Source organism: Gopherus evgoodei, chromosome 8, assembly GCF_007399415.2.
Source record: "Gopherus evgoodei ecotype Sinaloan lineage chromosome 8, rGopEvg1_v1.p, whole genome shotgun sequence".
Lineage (NCBI taxonomy): Eukaryota > Metazoa > Chordata > Testudines > Testudinidae > Gopherus > Gopherus evgoodei.
The window spans coordinates 20,130,280-20,151,605 of NC_044329.1; the positions used below are offsets into that span (position 1 = coordinate 20,130,280).

The 21,326-nt window shown below is 41.1% G+C and overlaps 1 protein-coding gene across 1 annotated transcript in view; it reads right to left on the reverse strand.

Annotated features, from left to right (window-relative positions):
* NSG2 (neuronal vesicle trafficking associated 2) overlaps positions 1-4,422 on the reverse strand; it is a 55,198-nt gene extending 50,776 nt beyond the window's left edge. The window contains exons 1-2 of the mRNA XM_030573703.1: positions 4,213-4,422; positions 3,252-3,402 (exon numbers count right to left, since the gene is read on the reverse strand). Of these exons, the coding sequence (XP_030429563.1) occupies positions 3,252-3,380 (129 nt within the window). The 5' untranslated portion in view covers positions 3,381-3,402; positions 4,213-4,422. The remainder of the gene's footprint in view (positions 1-3,251; positions 3,403-4,212) is intronic.
* Positions 4,423-21,326: the final 16,904 nt, after the last annotated feature.

Below are 21,326 nucleotides of genomic sequence, written 5' to 3' on the forward strand. Positions count from 1 at the left end.
AATATCATTTATTGTCACTTTATATTTGTGCTTAAGCTCTGCATTTTCCCCAAAGAAATGAGTAATAACATTTAACATAACTGGCATTGTGAAAACTTTAAATTATTCGTTTAGAAAAGGGGACACAGCCCTCATGTAATTCCCACTTCACTGCCAAGGCACATGTAATATATTACAGTTCAGGTGGTGCAAAGTGCAAATCATGAAAATTTAAAATACTACTTCCCAGGATTATTAGTAGTGGAGAGTCTCTCACTCTGAGAGGCCTTGGTATTGGCAAGACAGATAAAATGTACTGCTCCTGCCAAGGAGAGAGGTTTCTTCCAGCATCAGAGCTGATTTATGTAGTCCCACAAAATCATGATCTTCTTGAATTTGGGAGGGAAAGAAATTCATGAAGTTACAGATTTTAGGCCAGAAGGGACTATTAGATCATCAAATCTGACCTCCTGTGTCACACAGGCCATAGAATTTCATCCAGTTAGCCCTCTATTGAGCGCAATAACTTGTGCTTGGCTAATGCATATCTTCCAGGAAGACATCCAGCCTTGGTCTGAACAAGATTGGGTGCCAAAATCCCATCACCTTTGAAAATAACCTCAATTTCCTGCAAGCTGTGCACAGTGACCTGAATTCAGGGCCAGCCTTAGAATTTGTGGTGCCCTGTAGTACCCTAGGTAAGCTCAGGAAGGAGAACTTATAGCAGGCGAGCTTACTAACCAAAGAGGTTTTTCAGGACTTCACTTAAAGGAAAGATGCCAAAACATATCTTTCTCTGTTACACTGGCAACAGAGCAGTGACTGATGACACTGATGGGCAAACACAGGAAGGCAGAGGTCTAGAACACTGCTCTTTGTGATTAAAAATAAGCAGCAACTGATTTACATTTAAGAAGAGGAGAGCAGTGACTTTTTGTCTGTTGATGCACAACCCTCACTGCACACTAGTTTTGACCCCTTTGACCACTCATTTAAAAGGCATCAAAAGCCAGCCTGGCTCATGTTCTTACTCTCAGAAGCCATAATCCACAGCTGGCAGCACTGCGTCTGTTACAGACAGAAAGTAAAATTCCCTTGAAAATAAAATCGAAAACATTCCTGCTCCCTGATTGCAAAACAAATTCAAAAACAAATAGGTCAACCCACGGTCCTTCCTCAGGGTCAATGTTTCACTGAAGTCAGTGAGAATTTTGCTTGCGCAAACACTGAGTAAGGTGAAATTCTCTTTACCTTAGGTTCAGCTGATTAATAGGGCCTTACAAAGGCCCTCTGCTATGGAGTGACTTTCACCCTTCAGGATTTGTCCTATAAATAATAAAGTAACAAAGATTGTTGGGGATTTTTAGCACCTTCTCCTTCTTTATAACAGATTTTCTGTTACTGCTAACTCCTGCTATAATGCACCTAAAAGCTGTCTCAAGGTCCATAGAAGTCAACAGCATTGATTTCAATGGGCTTTGGATCAGGGCCTTTGTCCTTTGGCAGCTGTTCCAGCCCTCAGGCAAGGGCAGGACAAAAGACATAGGGGTATGAGCCACAACTAACAAGTGTAGTAACTACATGTGCATGGAGAGGAATACACATTATTGGCACATTCATTTAAACAGAAAGAGTGCCTGGGAATCCATTTAGACCAATGCATTACAATGGGTTTTCACCAACAGATAATTGTAATATGGTAATCATCAGTGTCTTCATTATCAATCCATCAGTTTTAATGTTGTTTTTTAATTTTACAGGTGGTAGCCACTACCTGAGCGATTTAAGCCCCACACTGTATGAAAATTAGTGCCTGAACTTGACTGGCTGCTTTGTGGTAGCATCAAAATGAGTTGCTCTTATGCATCCTTGATTTCCCCTAGTGCCTCTCAGACATTTCTGATAAATCATGTTAATCTTTTTTAGTTATTTTTTTATTAATTTTCAGATTGTTTATCAGAACTAGAGGTAAAGAGCCAGTTTATCCTCTCATTTACACCAGTTCAGATCAGCATCATTTTATTTATTTCATTTTTGTTACTCTTACTTGACACCGGTGCATTGACGCTGGCACAAGCGGAAGGAAAATCATGCCCATTATCCTTATTTTGGCATGGAGCTGGTTTCCGCCAATTAATCGGTGTCAGTTAATTCGGTTCTGAGATATATATATATACACATATATAGTTCTTTATTTATAGAAAATAAATAATAATCTGTTTATATGTATATCAAATATATATATAATCACACAAATGTGAACACGTAGCATATGTGTGTATATTAGAAATATATGCACACACATTGATATGAATTTTCTATATATAATTTTGCTGTCATTATCCCACGAGATTTACTCCTTCATTCTGTCTTTTGTATTGACATGGCCTTTATTGCTGTGGTATCCAGGCACCACACTGCAGCAATCCTTTTTTTTTAATTTTTTCCCCAAAAGGAGCAGTGACAGTGGAATCTCTTGGACATTTGATCTCATTGTGAATATCCTAATGGTATCCCACATTATCTCCTTGTAACATTGTTGACATATATCATCACTGTATATAAACAGACAAAATGATTTCATAGTACATATCGTACCTTAAAAAAAAACAGCCGATAGACACCATCCAATCACTGGTGCCCATTTTTGAACATTTTAGTGCAGCACTTAAATTCTGTGAGTGTTGATTGGCTAAGAGAAAAAGCTGCTCCCTCACAGAAGCCAATGGGGAAAAAAGAATACATGGCATGACCCATTACCACATTTTCTGTAGGGGAATTCAGTTGTTCTAGTCAGAAAGATCACATTGAATTAAAAATCAAATGGACCTTGAAAGGCCACAGTTAAGAACACAAATCTTGATTTGCGTAATTAAAATGAGATACCCTTCAACTTTTGTTTATTACACAAGAGTCATCTCATCACTCTCAATGCAGGTGCACCCTCACTTGCTCACATGATGCCTCTTTTGTTGTTCAGATACATTCTAAGCTTTTTCCTATTTAATTTTATTGCCATTTTTAGGAAAAATATATTAAGCTTTTCCCAACCTGTAATCATGAGGAAACATTTTCTAGTTTGCATGTGTCAGTCTGTTGTGTTAAAAATTTTTTTTTAAAAATCCTTTTTTATTATGTTGCATTGATAAGGTAGAAGGATTGCATTTTAATGCCCGTTGGAGACCAATAATGGAACAGGGCAGTGAAAAGCAGAGACCTGGTTGCTCTCTATGAGGTTTTTTGTGTTTGTTTGGGCTGGGGTGGGGGGTTACCTTTTCTGGAGCTGGGAACTGCAGATGATTTACTTCCAAGGGTGTGATCAAAGGAACTGTCTGAAAACCATCTTCACTGGATGGTTGTTTGCTGTTCTTGTCACTCAAATTACTCCCCAGCTTCACCATTCTTGGACCTCACTTTCCAGACCTAAAACAAATCAAGATGACTGATGTTACAAGGGGATGGGGGTGGGCGAAGGGGAAAGGAAATGGAGAAGAGGATTCTGTCTGACACTGCTCTGTTGAATTCTGCCTATCAGTCATTACTCATTTGGGCTTTTTTACTGGATTGCTAGAGACAAAGCATATCAAATCTGGAACAACTTCACTTTAAGGTACATTAAACAAATAAAAACTCCTCAAAAGGCCCAAAGTGAATCCAAATAAAACCTCTCACAATCCCACTAACACAGGAAATATTGTCGCAGATCAGGAACATGTTGCAAAAAGCCCTCGCACATGGGCCAAATGCATCCCTACTGTAAATCCACTGATGCCTATGGACTTCTACCAGGGATAAACTTGGCCCAGTATTTGTTTCATCACATATATTGTTGGTGTCTGGAGCTATGAAAATCCTTGTTAAAAAGTGCACTTAAAAGAATGCTGCTGAAACTGGCATGTTGCTCCTTGTCCTGTGGTTAATCAGATGATGGGGCTGCTATTCCAGGCTGGTCGCTCCTCTCCTATAGGCTATTTTTGTTTAAAGAAGACAAAATATGAATACAAGAATGGGGTTTTGATTTCCAATAAAATCACCCCAAGCTTGATCCCCTGTCAGAGCGGGACAGGCACCCCCCCAAACTGTGGCACAATGCAACTCAGGCTGAGCTCTCATTGTCTGCTGTTGGTGGTGAAGCTATACAGGCACACCGGGGATGTTGTACAACACACACACAAAACACACCAGCAACAAACACCTCCCCTCACCCATAGCCACAAATCTCCCTGTACTTACTGCAAACCACGCTTTTATTGGGGCGGATCGGGCCGAGCTGTGCAGGACCGGGCTTTTCCCAGCGCAGGAAGGTGGTGCTGAAGGGACAGCGCTTCGGTCTGCAGCCGCCTGGCTCCAAACGCTACTGACGGCGAAGCGGGGAATGGAGTGCTGAGAGCAGCGCCAGCCTGCAGCACACACACACACACACACACACACACACACTAGGGTAGTGGCTTCCATGTGGAATCTGGCACCACCTGCTGTTTCAGTGCATGGCCACAAGTGCTGCAGAAAACAATCCGCCGGCGTCAGATAGGGCAGCCGGGAACGCGCTTACCCACCACCGCCACCTGGAGCCTGCTCCGGGAACCAGAGGGGAGTTTTCAGATACAATCGGGAGCAACGATTCTGCCCTGATGCTGCGCGGCGGTACCTAAGCCCGGAAACTCCTGTTTGTGCAACTGTGATTTCATTTATGGTACGCCAACAATAAGGAGTTTTCCTAGACAGGGCCAAATTCTGCAGCCCTCAGTCCTGACTTAATTAAGGGAAACGTCTATTGGCTCCAATTAGTAAATCTTGAGTGAAGGTTGCAGGATTTAGCCCCCTAAAAAAACAAGAAAGGGACTAGTGCTGGGATGCACCACCTCTCACTTCTTAGTGCTTGGATCGAATCCAGTCAGGGCTGGTACTGAGTGAAAGTTATAACTGCCGCTGGCTTTTTGGTTGAGCCTTTTGTGAAATGAGAGGATTGGAGGTCTCATTCAGCTTCCAGAAGACAAGTTTCTATATTGCATAACCACCCCTCATCTGGTACTAGCAGGCACAAAGACTAAGAACTTACTGAGCTCAGACACTGAACTCTATCTATCTACATTTCAAATACACCCATCACCACAATATCTAGATCATAAGAAGTGGCCTTTGTAGGACAGGGCTGAAGCACTTTGCTTAGGAGCAGAAATTAACATGGGGCAATCTAACCCTATTACTGGACATGCCCTATCAGATTGGTTATAAATATAAAGCTTTGTCTCCAGGGCTCTCAATCTGGCATCTTTTACAAGCACTAAATTTTCTTCTAAAAGCTGTGAACTGTTTGTGTAGAGAAGGCCTTTTGGAGCCCAGTTGTGATAACACTGTTAAGTGATACCTTGGCACAGGCAAGACAAAATCTTTCATTACAGTTCGGTGAGTTCATTCCAAGTGCTAAGTATGGCTGTTGAGTGCAAGAAGCCCTGGGGGAGGAATTATTATAGACAAGGCTGTTCGCACTATTATTAAGGTGCCCAACACTTTCCATGATAGGAGCCTGTTTTCAGTTGCTTATAACTTTACCAAACTTTAACTGTTTTGGCTCAAATTTTTCAAGCAGGGTGTCTGCCTCAGGTTGAATAATTTTTTGTATTGTATTGTATTTTATTTTTATTTCAATTTCTGAGAAACATGCAATGGCAAATACATTATTTTGCCCGTGATGAAAAATTCTGGCCGCCTTTACTTCAAAAAGTTGTAATGCCCCTATGCTTTGGAGCAGGGACTTGACATTTGACAGGAGGTAGCCTTCATGTCCAAACTGTGCTTTTTGCTCTCCTTGTGAAAAAAATCACCCAAATATGGTAAAAATAAGTTTTTGAAAAATCAAATTTCACATATTTTCTGTAGACAATTCTTGGATTTTAGCAGCTAAATTACTAGAGGATTCCATCTACAGGGGGCATTCTCAAGCCTAGGACTGAGCAGGACTTTCCTTGCAAGTGTAGCTCTGTGGTGCTGAAAGGCTTGCTGGGTCCAGACACATCCCCTGAGAGTAGGGAGCCTGTCTCACCTGTGCTATCAATGATTCCTACAGAGAAGACAAGAGCCAGAACTGTTGGGGAGATGACCAGGGTAGATTGGAACAGGGAGACTGAGACTGGAGGCTGAGGGTGGGGGAAAGGGAAATTGAGGCTGGCTGAGCAAGGACACTTGGACTGGGAGCTGGGGAAGGAAATATGGAGGGAAACTGAGAGCCAGTAGGTGGGGAAAGGCTGAGATCAGAGGGAGATCTTTGGGGACTGATTGGGCAAGGAACCAGTGAGGCAGGGGGAAGATGAGTGGGGATCTGATGAAGAACCAGAATGCAGGGGAAGAACTGGGATTGGCTGGACTAAGAGATTGGGACAAGGAGCTGGGGTAAGGGGGAAGAGGGGCACAAATCCTGAGATTGGGTGAGGAGCCTGGAGAAGGAGATTGGGACAGGGAGGCAGTGGGATAAGGGAACAGGGGCCAGGAGGGGTCTAACTGGAGGCTAACGGAGAGAGACAAATTGGATGAAAAGCCAGAAAGGGACAAATGGGACTGGCTGGGCAAGGAGACTGGGACAAAGAGCTGGAGGGCTGGTTAGGGCAACTGGGAAGGAATCTGGGACTGGAAAGCTGTGGGGAGACTGAGATTGAGGCAGAGAGTATGTAGAGGAAAGACTAAGACTTGCTGAGCAAGAAGGTGCAGACTAGGATGAGCAGTCCAAGGAGTGAAGACCAAGGCCAGTTAGGTGAAGAGACTGGGACTGGAGTGAGGAGTCAGGTGTGGTGAAGAGAGTGGATTGGAACAGGGACCAGGTTGGAGGGGAGTGGGCAGAAAAGGGAATGCTTGGGAAGAAAGAAGAAAAGATCAATGCCCACTACAGCACTCTGCTTTGCAGACACTGAAATGAAATCCAAATTCCTGAATCTCACTATTCTTCTGCTGATAGCAAATATCTGTGAAACTCAGTGGCAATATCCCATTTGCATCTAGTTCTGGTCCACACAGAGGATGACAACGTACTACTGCTATCAGCCACTCCATTAGCTCAAGAGTCAGAAGTTCATGTGGTGGATCTAAAGGTTCCAAACCTGCTGATGGCCCATGTGGCAGTCAATAAGATGCCACATGATGGAATTTCTGTTTTTCTCAGTTTGCTTTTATTAAAAGAAAAACAACAACAAAAACAGGAAACTATGCACACATAACCCTACATTAGAAGAACATTATTAGGGTTGCAAAGTCAAGCACTCATAAATCAGGGTCCACCAAATTCAAAGCTATGAAAATTGCATCATGGACTGTGAAATCTGGTCTCCAGCCATCCAGTTGTGGAGGCGGAGTAGAGAGTGGCAGCTGGTGCCCAGACACCCACCTCTGAAGGCAATGCCACCCATAAGCAGCAGAGAAGTAAGGGTGGCAATAACGTGACCTCCTATAGGCTTGCAATCCCTGAGGAGAAATCACACATTTTGGGGGGTTGGACGTGGCATAAATAGAAAATGTTGCAGCTGTGTAACACATCCGTGAAATATGCTATTTATGCCATGACCAACCTGTGAAAATTGTGTGATTTCTCAGCAATTTAAGTGGACCCCTACTTCTCAGTTAGATTGTCTGTGCAACCCCAGTTCAGCTCTTTGTGTATATGTATTATGATGCAGTTTTAAATACATGATCATATCTGTTTTTTCCACAGGATGCCAACCTCATTCAGTGCACAAGATGGACCTGCTTTGGGGATGAATCAGGATTATGTAGTGAAGATGACTGGAGTCTGTGAGACCCCTCCATTTGTTGCAGAAGTTGGAAGGTGCATAGTGAATAAGGCAGATTGAAGGAAGAGAAAAGACAGTGAAATAAGTGAAGCAACCTGAATGCTTCCCTGGAGAATTGGATTCTATTCCTGTCGGTGCCACAGTGTTCCTGTGTGAATTTAGTTAAGTCACTTAAATCAAACTTTTCAGAGGTGGTCACTAACGGTATTTCCTTCATTTCCTTGGACTTTGGGCACTGATGTGCAGAAGTATTGAGAACTCACAGCTGCAGCTGAAGTCTGTGGGAGCTATGCTTCAAACATATGAAGTGCTATATAATGATCCACGTATTCTGAAAAATCAGATCCTAGGGTGTCTCAAATTAGACACCTAAAATAGTGAATACTTTTTACCTTAATCTCTCTGTACCTCAGGTCCCCATCTGTAAAATGAGGATAATAATACCTCCTCCTCTCACATTTTGTGAAGATAAACTGTTTATGAAGCACTCAGATACCATAGTGATAAATACCACGGACAAACCCATGAAAAAATTAACGTTTTTGTCTTCAGAACATGGTTTAAATAGTGTGCATGAACAAGGCATGGGGCAAAAGGAAAAAATCTCTCATGCTGACAGATTATGCCCCTTTTTTGACCTAGTGGTAAGAGTTATACTTTTTTAAAAAAATTGGTCATTTCTTTTCCTTAATTTTGAATTCATGTTAATCCTGAATATTTTGCATATCTGGGCCTGATCCAAAGCCCACTTAAATTTTTCTCCAGACCTGAACATATAAGAAGATACCTTGTATCTCATTATATTACTAAAGATGCTTAGTGTAATTATCTGCTGCTGAGTACACACTGGAATTATACAGCTCCTTCTACCAGAGAGACTGTCACTCCACGTACTCAGGTGAATGGTTATGAAACAACGTAATCACTTTGTGCCAACTTTTGTGCACTTTTACTATGAGAAGTAATTCCTTTAAACTGGCATCATGGCTTTCCATGTTTAGTGTCAGTGATTTCCAGATAAGAGTACTATGAAGCAAATGGGTGTTTTTCTAACTTCCAGGCTTGCAAATTCACCCTGTGATCTTAAAGTCAAACCTCGCTTTCAAATATATCAGCATAGGTGAGGGAACTAGGGGTATGGCAGAACCCCTGGCTTGAAGTGGTTTCCATCATATACAGGAAGGGCTGGCTCCAGCTTTTTTGCCGCCTCAAGTGTCAGGAAAAAAAAGAAAAAGAAAAAAGAAAAACCCGATTGAGCTGCCCCCGAAGTGCCGCCGAAAAGGACAAGAGGGAGTGAGGGGCTTGCAGCCAAATTACTGCCAAAGACTGAAGCAGAGTTGAGCTGCCGCCAAAGTGCCTCCGAAGACCAAATTGCTGAAGGACTCACCTCCAAAGTCCTGCTGCAGAATGGATGTGCCGCCCCAATGACGGACAGAGTGCCGCCCCTTTCTATTGGCCGCCCCAGGCACCTGCTTCCTTCGCTCGTGTCTGGAGCCGGCCCTGATTACAGGGTTTACAGTTTGGTTCAATGGCTCTCAGCACTCCCACTACATAAAATGTTCCAGCACCACTGTATATCAACACCAGTAAAGATCTTGCAAGCCAAATTATGTGCTCGGTGACACCTGAGCAGCCCCACTGCCTTCAAATGATGTCATTAGTGACAATTGTGCATATCCATGCCTTTCAAATTGTGCCTTCAGCACCACCTCTGCAAACCCATTGAGACTGTGTTTGTGCTATGAAGAATGCAGATACAAAAATGAAACCTGCTTACTCACCATATTGACTCTCTTTATATATTCAAACTTATTTTAGTATTAACATTTTTTTTCTGATTGTTACTCCCATTACCCCTTCAGGGCCAACACAGATAAGGGGCAGCATACTGTACTCCATTCCTTCTTGTGCATTTACTAATAGTTTTGTTTATTAAATTCCATGAAGTTATACCTTGCAATACCATAGGTAACTGACTGGAACTAAACAAAGAATTATGCTGAGGATACATGAGACAGAATAGAACCCCTCATTCTGCCTTAGCTCTCCAGGACTGGCAGGTATAAAAACATCTTTGTCACTAAAAATAAACAGGTATGGTTGTGAATATACACAGAGAACACACCTACTGAAATTGCACAGTGCCATCATCTGAAAAATGTGGAAACCTGATAAAGAGAAATTGCAGAATTTCCTCCGAAAAGACAGAGGAAATCTCTGTGGCTACTTTAGAAAGTGTAAAAGCCTCATTTTCATTTGAGAATGTTTCCTTGAAAATCTGCAACTCTGATCTGCACAAATAGATATGAAATAGCAATAATAAGCTTATAAAACTGAGTGCTTCATAGAAAATTGACATTTTAAAGCTGTCAGCAAGATTAAGGCAGTATAAGGGAAAGCAAACTGAAAACAACAAAGCAAACAGTAACTTACAGATTTTACTACAGAGTGAATACAATGTCTAACATTTCTACCCACACAAAGCAGATCAATGACTGGCAACAAGAGAAAGCCGCAATATGATCAACAGGAAATTCCATGGGTACACAAGACATTTCTTCTGTCAATAGAAAATGTGCCTCTTTTTATTCCTTTTATAAGAGACCTAGTGTCTATTGTTTTCTATTTCCAGCTAAACAAATCAGAATAGAATTACTGCTTTCATTACCAATTAACACTAAAGAGGCCTACAATTTGTAACCGGGTCTCAGATGTAGCATTTCACTACATTTTTAATTTCTGCAACTTGTCAACAAGTTTGTGATAGCTACAAAATAAGCAAACTTCTACACAGTTTAAGAGTCCCAAGCTATAAATCATTCTACTCTCAATCTCCATCTTCCCCCATGGTCTATGATATTAATGTTTAAGCACATTTTCTTTTTCATTAAATGTATTTCATGCACAAATGCATTTTCTTCACAGTTGTGCACACTACTTTATGTAGCAACATTATTTCCATCAAATATATATTGGAAATCTGGGAGCAGAAGAGACCAATGGAAGAGTTTGGAGGTGTGTGGACAGGCAACAGGAATTACTGAGAGGAAAAGGAAAAACAACTGTAGCACTCGGAGGTGAAGAACCACAATTCTGCATGCCAAGGATAGTATCTTGAAAAAGTAGAGCAACTTCAGACAAGCCAGAACATGACAGTTCATAGGGAAAAATGAGAGCATTCTGCTGAATTATTAGTTTTGCTTCTAAATCATCCACACAGAATAATTTTGAAAGGGATTCAAGAGGCTAGGTGAAACAAGGTGAGAAATACAGAACTTCTGGAAGCAGATGTATCCCTTCCCTGTTCTGATTCCACTGAAGTCAACGGATTTATGCCAGGTATGAAATTCGCCCTCTATCTGAAATAAGTGGTAATTCAGCATGTAAGCAAAATAATAATCCCAGAATAGTTGAATGTTTCTGCTAAAATGATCTCATCGACCACAAATGTTATAGATGGAAAAAGCTTTGCTAAGAGATTGTTCCCTATTGCACATTTCCCCGTGTTTTGTCCAGTCTAGTGTAACCATCCCAAGTTATGGAGCTTCTACCATTTTTCTTGGCAGTTTGTTCCACAGCCTACTCAGTTTTATAGTCAGGAAGATTTACTTTGTAATTAGTTTAAGGGACACCGCTAGTTTAAATGCAATGTAACAAGTAAAGTAAAAAGTAAATATACAACTCTACCACGATATAACACGAATTTGGCTATAACGTGGTGAAACAGCGCTCCGGAGGTGCGAGGGTGTGCACTCTAGTGGCTCAAAGCAAGTTCGATATAACACGGTTTCACCTATAACGCGGTAAGATTTTTTGGCTGCTGAGGACAGCGTTATATCAGGGTAGAGGTGTACATGTTTTAAAGTAAGGCTTATCTAGTGGTGGTCCCAACTATGGAGCATTTCATCCAGCATGCAAAATTACAGCAACAGTGCTGTCTTCTTGTCACACACATAATGACACCAAGGAAAAACACAAAGCAGAAATAGAAGCCATTTTAAATGTTCATTTAGTGGTTTCAGCATTGGCCTGCTAAACCCAGGGTTGTGAGTTCAAGCCGGGGGGGAGGGGGCATTTAGGGATTTGGGGCAAAAAAAAAAAAGAAAGAAGAAAAAGTTGAGGATTAGTCCTGCTTTGAGCAAGGGGTTGGACTAGATGACCTCCTGAGGTCCCTTCCAACCCTGATATTCTATGATTAACTTTAAAATATAGATGACAACATTCTGGAGGAGAAGCAGCATTTCTCAGTGCTTTGATGAACCTCTGAGCAACAGTTCTGTTCTTGTAATCTCTCTCCATTATTTGTCTGTACAATAATGCCAAATGTGTGGTAATTTCCACACTTTCATAGTTAAAATTTATTCATTCTCATCATGAACACCAATAACATGCACAAATCAGCCATGTTCATAATCAACCCAGCAATGTCCACAATTGAGCAAAACCACTTATTTTACTCAGACACACTTAGCGCAATACAACAGAGCATCTCATTGACATGTCACATACACTGTGGAAGAAGCAAAAGGGCCCAGTTCTAAGAAGCGCTGAAATCAATGGGAAGTGAAAGCACTAAGAATTTCTCAGGCCTAAGGAGGCACTCTGCATCTCTCAGGATCAAGACATAATAATTCCCTTTTCCTCAGAGGTGTCCTTATCTTTTGCCACTGCCAAATGAAAATGTAAACATATGTATTGATTTTTACAGGCTACAATGGCAGCAGTAAAACTGTCATACATGCATTGTCTTCTTCAGATCGAATCTCCATGGCACTGTCACCAACTGATTAGTGACTGCTTGTGAATACTTATGAAAAAATCTTACTGGGTTTAATGCTCTTCCAGAGATTTTTCTCTTTTCCCCAGAATATAAGCTTCCATTTAAAAACAGTTTCATTTGCTACTATAGTTTGGTGCAAAACCTATTCTGCTCAACAAATCAAGGCAATGCTGTCCTGGTTACTGTGCAAACAGTATCCTATCATCATAGCTACATAAATACTTAACGCAATTACAATACTAGCCAAAATACAAACTTTGTTTATGGCATTGCAAATATATTTATAAGAACTATAAATAGTTGGTTCCTGTTTTCTTTCGTACTTACAGGATCTACCCATACACAAAAAATTACATACACTGCTAAATCAGCTTTAAGCCACCTCTGAAAGGAGCAACAAAACTCAATCGCTTACTAAACTAGAGGTCATAAAAAATGAACTGGAAGCCTTGAGGATATACTTAAAAATTAAAACAGGGAAGTTGCCTACTGGAGGTTTCTCTAAATGCACGGTTCACTGTATATTAATGTCCAGGGTAGCTGAAAATCACCTTGCTATTCTAGTCAAGCTCTGCCTAATATCGCAAGCTCTGCTCACAGTCCTAAAGTCTGCTCAAAATCCCATAACAGCTGAATGCTTCTGCTGAAATAATCAGCAAACAGCTAACAATGTTCATTTTTAACTAACATCAATATGGCTAAGTGTTAATATCCTGACTGGGTTTCAGGCTGTAGAATCATGTATGGAGGTGCAGAGGAATCCTGCTGACTGACCCTAGTAGCCAGAACAGACATGTACCACTAACTTCACTCAGGAATGCAAAAGACTGATCCATTGCTCTGTAACTATTGTAATCATTTGCACTAGTATAAACTGAATGCAAAGGGGTTCCTGCTCAGACCAACCCCTGAATTATACCACCTTAAGACAAATTGCTAACTTTTACAAAGCATCAAGCTTCTCAATACACAAATATGGATAATTACCCACAATTTCATATATCACCTTGCACTGCGCACACGCCAATCTAGATTTCTTATTAAAAAGTCTAAGTAACTGATTTGTAGTTTGAAAAGAAAACTGAAAAATACTATTCCTATCCAGAAACAGCAAGATGAAATGGCATTTGCTTCTCTTTTCTGGGGTAACTGTTAAGGGATCTCAGGGGAGGGTCATTTGATTTCTGAACTCTGATCTGCTGCCCTGAGGTTTCACTGTTTATTCCTTGTTCCTTTTAATGAATCTATTTTAAATAACTTATTTCTTGTGGGTGGCAACTCTTTTTTCTTGTTGAAGATGTCATTTGCCTGGTTCACATGGGTATGTTATTACTCAACACAATAGACACTCTCTCATCTAGTTTACGTTTAGCACTTCAAATTAAGAAACATAAAATACTGTAACTGGAATATTGTTCACTGTGCTTTAGGTGTTTTGAGTTGATGTTCATGGTGTGGATTTCACTTTGCATTGGGTCTACATACTGGAGCTGATTCTTCTTTAAATCTGTTCTTCAGAAGTTTAACTTCTTTGATTTCAGTAGAATTACTCCTGTTTACACCAGTGTATATGAAATCAGGCCACTACTGTCAGAAGCTAGATTCATTACTGCTCCCATACTGGGCCATACTCAGCACTGCCTTGCAATCCCTTTGTGCCAGCCAAGCTGACACAAAGAGGCTGTAGAACAAGCATAAAGTGCCCCAGAGAATACTCTCAGTGCAAGGGTGCTCTACACCCACATACCACCCTGGGCATAATGGGCATTCTGGAGTGATCTGGGAGCAGAGTGGAGGCAGAGCACAGGCATGCCAGAGAAGGGAGAGAGGCTGTTTAGTGTCACTGTAAAGATCCACAGAAGCCACACTAAAACTGGGATATAATACTGGGTGCTAAACTAGCTCACCCCAACAGGCCCTGAATAGGGCAGGTTCAAACTACATTCCCCCGGTCCCTGAATTGACACTTGTGCCAGCAAAAGGCTCGATCTGTCTCATTGGGCCTGATTCTCCCCAACCATGCACCCTGTGTAGTCATTTACATGTGTGCCCAATGAATGCAATATGGGGATAACAACAGCAGCTATTTACATCCACTTCAGGCAGGTATAAATGACTACACAAAGTGCAAAATAGTGAAGACTCAGGTCCATTGTTATGTAGTGTAATTTCTTCCTTTTAAAGTCAATTTAGCACAGCTGTGGAGAGTGATGCCTGTATTCATAATCCAAAGAACATGAATAGTATGGGCACTCTTCCTTCACATTACCAGGCTAATATATTTCTCTCCTCCCCAAGAAAGACCAATCATAAAGGTGAAAAGAGTGGTTTAATCTCCAGGGCCCATTCAGTCTTGGCCACTAAGAATGCTAACTGTTAGTAGTAGTTTACTCAGAAATAACCTCAACTCTAGAGCTCACAATCTGGGATTTATTTACATTAAAGCAGCTTCATACAGCTTTTCATATTATCATGTTATACCAATTATATTAGACCAGTAAAAACCAGCAGGATCTTATTAAAGGGGACAAGACAAAGATGCCACATTTATTATGATAATTTGTTTTATGACTAATAACTAATATCTTAATTCTTATACACACACATTATACCTTATACCTATACACACACACACACACACACACATCCATCAGATGTTCTGCAGCTGCTGCATAGTTACCAGTCCTCAAGATAGCTTAAGTTCATAGCTTGATTTTGTAGCTTGAGTTCGTAGCTTGTGGCGGCTAACTGGCCAGGAAAGCCAGGCACAAGGACAAGCTGGATCTCTGTTGGGCAGGCACTGATGTCCTTCCATGTTGGCAACAGAATGTTACCCAGAGTCTCTCATCTCACCCTTCTTTTTTATAGGCTTTTAGTTTGGATTCAAAGTCTATAGGTCTTGCTGTGTCACGCTGCCTCTGGGTTTAGTTTGATCACCCATCAATCGCAGGCGTGACTTTCAGCCTTGAACCTGGCTTTGATCTTCCTTCTGTTGTTTTGTTGTCCTTTTCTTTTTAGAGTGGATGCTTCTTACTTTGTTTAGGGCTGTTGTCTAGGTCTTCAGCCGTTGGTATTTGAACTTTATCTCATCAGGACAGGCTGGGGCTGGAGGTTGATTCCGGCATCCATACATACCTCATTCACACATCTAAACTAAACTAATAAGATTACAGCAGGGTTTGCAAAAATGAAGGTTGGAGGAAGCTTTTACAAAATGGAGTGAGTGTTTTAAAATGGGGTTTGAATTACAATATGGAACAGAAGTTACAGTGTAGGCAAGTGTAGTGAATGGTGAACAGAAGTTATATTAATAAAGTGAACAACTAAAAACAATTTCATTTATCAGTTCTACATTGTCCCCCTTTTGACCCTTCAATCCAGGGGTACTGAATGGGTCACACTTTATGTAATTGTTTTAAGGCAGAACCAGCATAACAGTTAGGGTTACTAATAGCACAATGAGGGGATGAAAAATTATATTTAGAACTGCTGACCAGGTGGGCTGCTTCTACAACACTTTGCCCCTTGAGTTATGACCATTACAGTAGTTGTTGACATTGTAGGGCAAGGTGATCTGTTGCAAACAAACCAAATAATTATAACTAGGTGAATGTAACTAAACCTATTACAATTGACTAAACACCAGATATAACCTATACATAAATGAAAACAATTATAGTTATAATAAATGGGAATATAATAAAACCATTACAATTATTGGGTACATTGACAAATAACATGAGGACCAAGTTTGATGCAGCAATAGCCATCAAACAATAAAAGTTACTGGTCAGGACCTTTTTAAGCACACACAGCAAATACGATTTTGTAGGAGGACCACAGTTGTCATGCAAGGTTAAGCTGATTTGGACTTAAACTAACATTTTGTTGCTAAAATGTTGCAGAATCCCCTATTTTTAACAGCTGTTCTCAAGAAGTTTCTGGGGACCTGAAAGATGGGGCCCTACAATTATGGGCCAAGATTTTACAAGTTATGAGGGCCCAAGAACTACCCTTTTGGGCTTGGGAAAGTAGAACCAGAGTGCATAGAAGGAAGTGTGAAATTAACAATATAAGCAAATGTAACTAACAATACAAATGTATCAATAACAAAATTAACAACAAAATGACTATTAGAGAATCTAACAAAAAATAAACCTGATGCACTGGGGACCAAAGTTTTTATTTTTTTTTGGACACAAGTGGTGATTGCTAAGTTGGATGGACTTGGGGGAAGTAGAGAGAGGAAATGACATTTGTCCTGTCTAGTGTAGTATTTCTTATTTTTTTTTCTGGACCCAATGCTAGCACAGGACACCACTAGAGACAGACACAGAACATGCAACACAGAACACTGAACACAGACTTTGTCGCGACACTATAACCATGGTATTTTATAACTCTTCAGCTGGTACCAGCTCTCCTGATGTTCTGGTTCAGAGCCTGAAAAATAGAAGCTTAGAAACAAATTAGCACAGTGCTCCCACATGGCAGACCATGCTCAGTCTTTGCCACAGTGTGTTTGGTACTTGGGGCTGCACAAATGCTAATTAGATGGTTCATTTCTTTGTGACTTTAGATTTTTTTATTTTAAAATCTCCAGCCACTTTACCATGGCCTGGAGGTCTGAGGCAGAAGCAGGACTGTTGTTACTGTTGCAATGGCATTCTGGCCCTGGGAGGAGGAATCTACCCAAATATTCCGTTTTCCACTCTCCAGGGAGGTCCCAAAAATTTGCCCCTTCTGAGGTCTCAAATGTTCCTTTTTTTTTTTTTTTTTTAAGTTGGAATAGTTTCTCTTTTAGAGATTTTTTTTCTTTTTACAGGCTGTTAGGTGGAGGTAGCTGTCATTACAAGCCTCCCACAGAAGCCAGATCCCTGCAGCATCTCTTTTTGTTGCATTTGAGGTTTTACATATGAGGATATATTGGGCCTGTCATAACATTTTTCCCAGATCTGGACCTTAGCGTCCAAAATATGGGTGTTAGCATGAAAACCTCCAAGCTTAGTTACCAGCTTGGACCTGGTAAAGCTGCCACCAGCCAGGAATCTATACAGTGCCTGGTGCACTGTGGTCTCCCCAAAACCTTCCCTGGGGGACCCCCAGACTCAGATTCCTTGAGTCTCACAACAAAGGGGACTAAACCATTTCCTTCCCCCCTCCAGGTGTGCCCTCCCTGGGTTCCTGGAGAGATATACAGAAGCAAGCTCCATGAATCTAAACAGAGGGACTCCACCCTCCCTGTTTCCAGTCCTGGAAAACACAAGTACTTCCCCCCTGTCATAAACAGATAGCTAAGGGTTAATGTCTCTTTCACGTGAAACACCTGACCAGAGAACCAATCAGGAAACTGGATTTTTTCAACTTTGGGTGGAGGGAATTGTGTGTCTGAGTCTTTTGTCGGTCTGCCTGCTGTCTCTGAGCTTTGGAGAAGTAGCTCTGTTTTCTAATCTTCTGTTTCTAAGTGTAAGGACAAAGAGATCAGATAGTAAGTTATATGGTTTCTTTTCTTTGGTATTTGCATGAATATAAGTGCTGGAGTGCTTTGATTTGTATTCTTTTTGAATAAGGCTGTTTATTCAATATTCTTTTAAGCAATTGACCCTGTGTTGTATCATCTTAATACAGAGAGAACATTTGTATTTTTTCTTTCTTTTTTATATAAAGCTTTCTTTTAAGACCTGTTGGAGTTTTTCTTTACTTCAGGGAAATTGAGTCTGTACTCACCAGGGAATTGGTGGGAGGAAGAAATCAGGGGAGGTCTGTGTGTGTTGAATTGGCTAGCCTGATTTTGCATTCCCTCTGGGGGAATAGGAAAGTCTTTTTTGTTCCCAGGACTGGGGAACGGAGAGGGGGAATCACTCTGTGTAGTTCACAGAGCTTGTGTCTGTGTATCTCTCCAGGAGCACCTGGAGGGGGGAAGGGAAACAGGATTATTTCCCTTTGTTGTGAGACTCAAGGGATTTGGGTCTTGGGGTCCCCAGGGAAGGTTTTTCAGGGGGACCAGAGTGCCCCAAAACACTCTAATTTTTTGGGTGGTGGCAGCAAGTACCAGGTCCAAGCTGGTAACTAAGCTTGGAGGCTTTCATGCTAACTCCCCTATTTTGGACGCTAAGGTCCAAATCTGGGAATAAGGTTATAACATGAGTGGCAGCGGTTGGGAGATAGACAGAATCCAGAAGCCAGTAGGAATATTATATTTTTCTTTTCTCTGCTAAGGGCTTTTTAGCAGAGAGAAACAGTTTGGTTTTAAAAGGGAACCAGAGAGAATTTTTTTTTTCTGCTCTATCTGGCAGTCTGTGGCTTGCATAATAAGCAAGAAGCCATTACCAAACTGTTAAGGGTCTTTTGTCATGCAATAGCCCTCCCATTAGGAGGCAAGCACTCCAGCACTTATATTCATGCAAATACCAAAGAAAAGAAACCATATAACTTACTATCTGATCTCTTTGTCCTTACACTTAGAAACAGAAGATTAGAAAACAGAGCTACTTCTCCAAAGCTCAGAGACAGCAGGCAGACCGACAAAAGACTCAGACACACAATTCCCTCCACCCAAAGTTGAAAAAATCCAGTTTCCTGATTGGTTCTCTGGTCAGGTGTTTCAGGTGAAAGAGACATTAACCCTTAGCTATCTGTTTATGACACCCCCCCTCACCCACAGGGTATGCAAAGTCAGGCTTAGTAAATCTAACACCAAGAGATTTTTGCCCTGACTTCTTCCTTCCACCAATTCCCTGGTGAGCTGCAGACTCAATTTCCTGGAGTCCCCACTAAAGAAAAACTTCAACAGGTCTTAAAAAGAAAGCTTTATATAAAAAAGAAAGAAAAGGACATAAAAATGGTCTCTCTGTGACAAATACAGGTCATTTGCTTAAAAGAAAAAAATGAATAAACAGCCTTATTCAAAAAGAATACAATTTAACACATTCCAGCAACTACACCCATGTAAATATAAAAGAAAACAATATAAACCTGTGGTCTTCCTATCTTTGTACTTACAACTTGGAAACAGAAGATTAGAAAGCCAGGAGACAGAAAGATCACTCTCAGAGCCGAGAGGGTCAGACACAAGACAAAGAACAAAGAACTCACACACAAACTTCCCTCCACCCAGATTTGAAAGAGTCTTGTTTCCTGATTGGTCCTCTGGTCAGGTGTTTCAGGTTACTGGTGTTACCCCTTTACAGGTAAAAGAACATTAACCCTTAGCTATCTGTTTATGACAGGGCCAACCTATCCTCTAGGTCTGAAATGGTGCAGATATCTGCAAGGGCTTGTTCAGTCTAAGGACTGTGCCCATATCTCTGAAGGATTTGTTTAGACGGCATTATCTCTTTAATAAAAAGTGAGGTAGAAGCTACTTTTGACTCCATTCCTCCCTCTGAGACTGTTTTCCCTTGCCTTTTCTTAAACATTTTTAATTTTGTTCAGCAAGCAGCACTGCTGGCCCCTGGGACCCTCTTGCTGCCCCTGATTTTTCTTTCTTTTCCTGCTACCTATCTGGAGGCCAGCAGGTTTTGTTAACAATTTTAAGTTTTCTACTACCTCTTCGGAGGCCAGCAGGTTTTGGTTCTGTAGAGCCGGTTGTGTGCACACAGATTGGTTTACAATAAGTGAGGCAAAAATACCAATAATCCCCCTTTCGCTATTCTCCACCAAAATGTTATACCAATTATATTAGACCAGAAAAACCAGCAGGATCTTATTAAAGGGGACAAGACAAAGATGCCACATTTATTATGATAATTTGATTTATGACTAATAACTAATATCTTCTTACATACACACATTATACCTAATACCTACACACACACACACACACACACACACACACACACACACACACACACACACACATACACACACACACACACACACACACACACCCATCAGATGTTCTGCAGCTGCTGCATAGTTCCAGTCCTCAAGATAGCTTAAGTTCATAGCTTGATTTTGTAGCTTGGGTTCGTAGCTTGTGGCGGCTAACTGGCCAGGAAAGCCAGGCACAAGGACAAGCTGGATCTCTGTTGGGCAGGCACTGATGTCCTTCCATGTTGGCAACAGAATGTTACCCAGAGTCTTTCATCTCACCCTTCTTTTTTATAGGCTTTTAGTTTGGATTCAAAGTCTATAGGTCTTGCTGTGTCATGCTGCCTCTGGGTTTAGACTGATCACCCATCAATCGCAGGCGTGACTTTCAGCCTTGAACCTGGCTTTGATCTTCCTTCTGTTGTTCTGTGTCCTTTTCTTTTTAGGGTGGATGCTTCTTACTTTGTTTAGGGCTGTTGTCTAGGTCTTCAGCCGTTGGTATTTGAACTTTATCTCATCAGGACAGGCTGGGGCTGGAGGTTGATTCCGGCATCCATACATACCTCATTCACACATCTAAACTAAACTAATAAGATTACAGCAGGGTTTGCAAAAATGAAGGTTGGAGGAAGCTTTTACAAAATGGAGTGAGTGTTTTAAAATGGGGTTTGAATTACAATATGGAACAGAAGTTACAGTGTAGGCAAGTGTAGTGAATGGTGAACAGAAGTTACATTAATAAAGTGAATTAAAAATAATTTCATTTATCAGTTCTACATTGTGAACTGCAGAAATAGAATGACCAACTCATAAACAATAAAAAAAAATTCTGACCCTACCTGTTTATTAAGCAAATAGAGAGACAAGATGGGTAAGGTAATATATTTTATTGGACCAACTTCTGCTGGTGAGAGAGGAAAGCTTTCAAGCTCCGTGTAAGCTCAAAAGCTTGCCTCAGTCACCAACAGAAGTTGGTC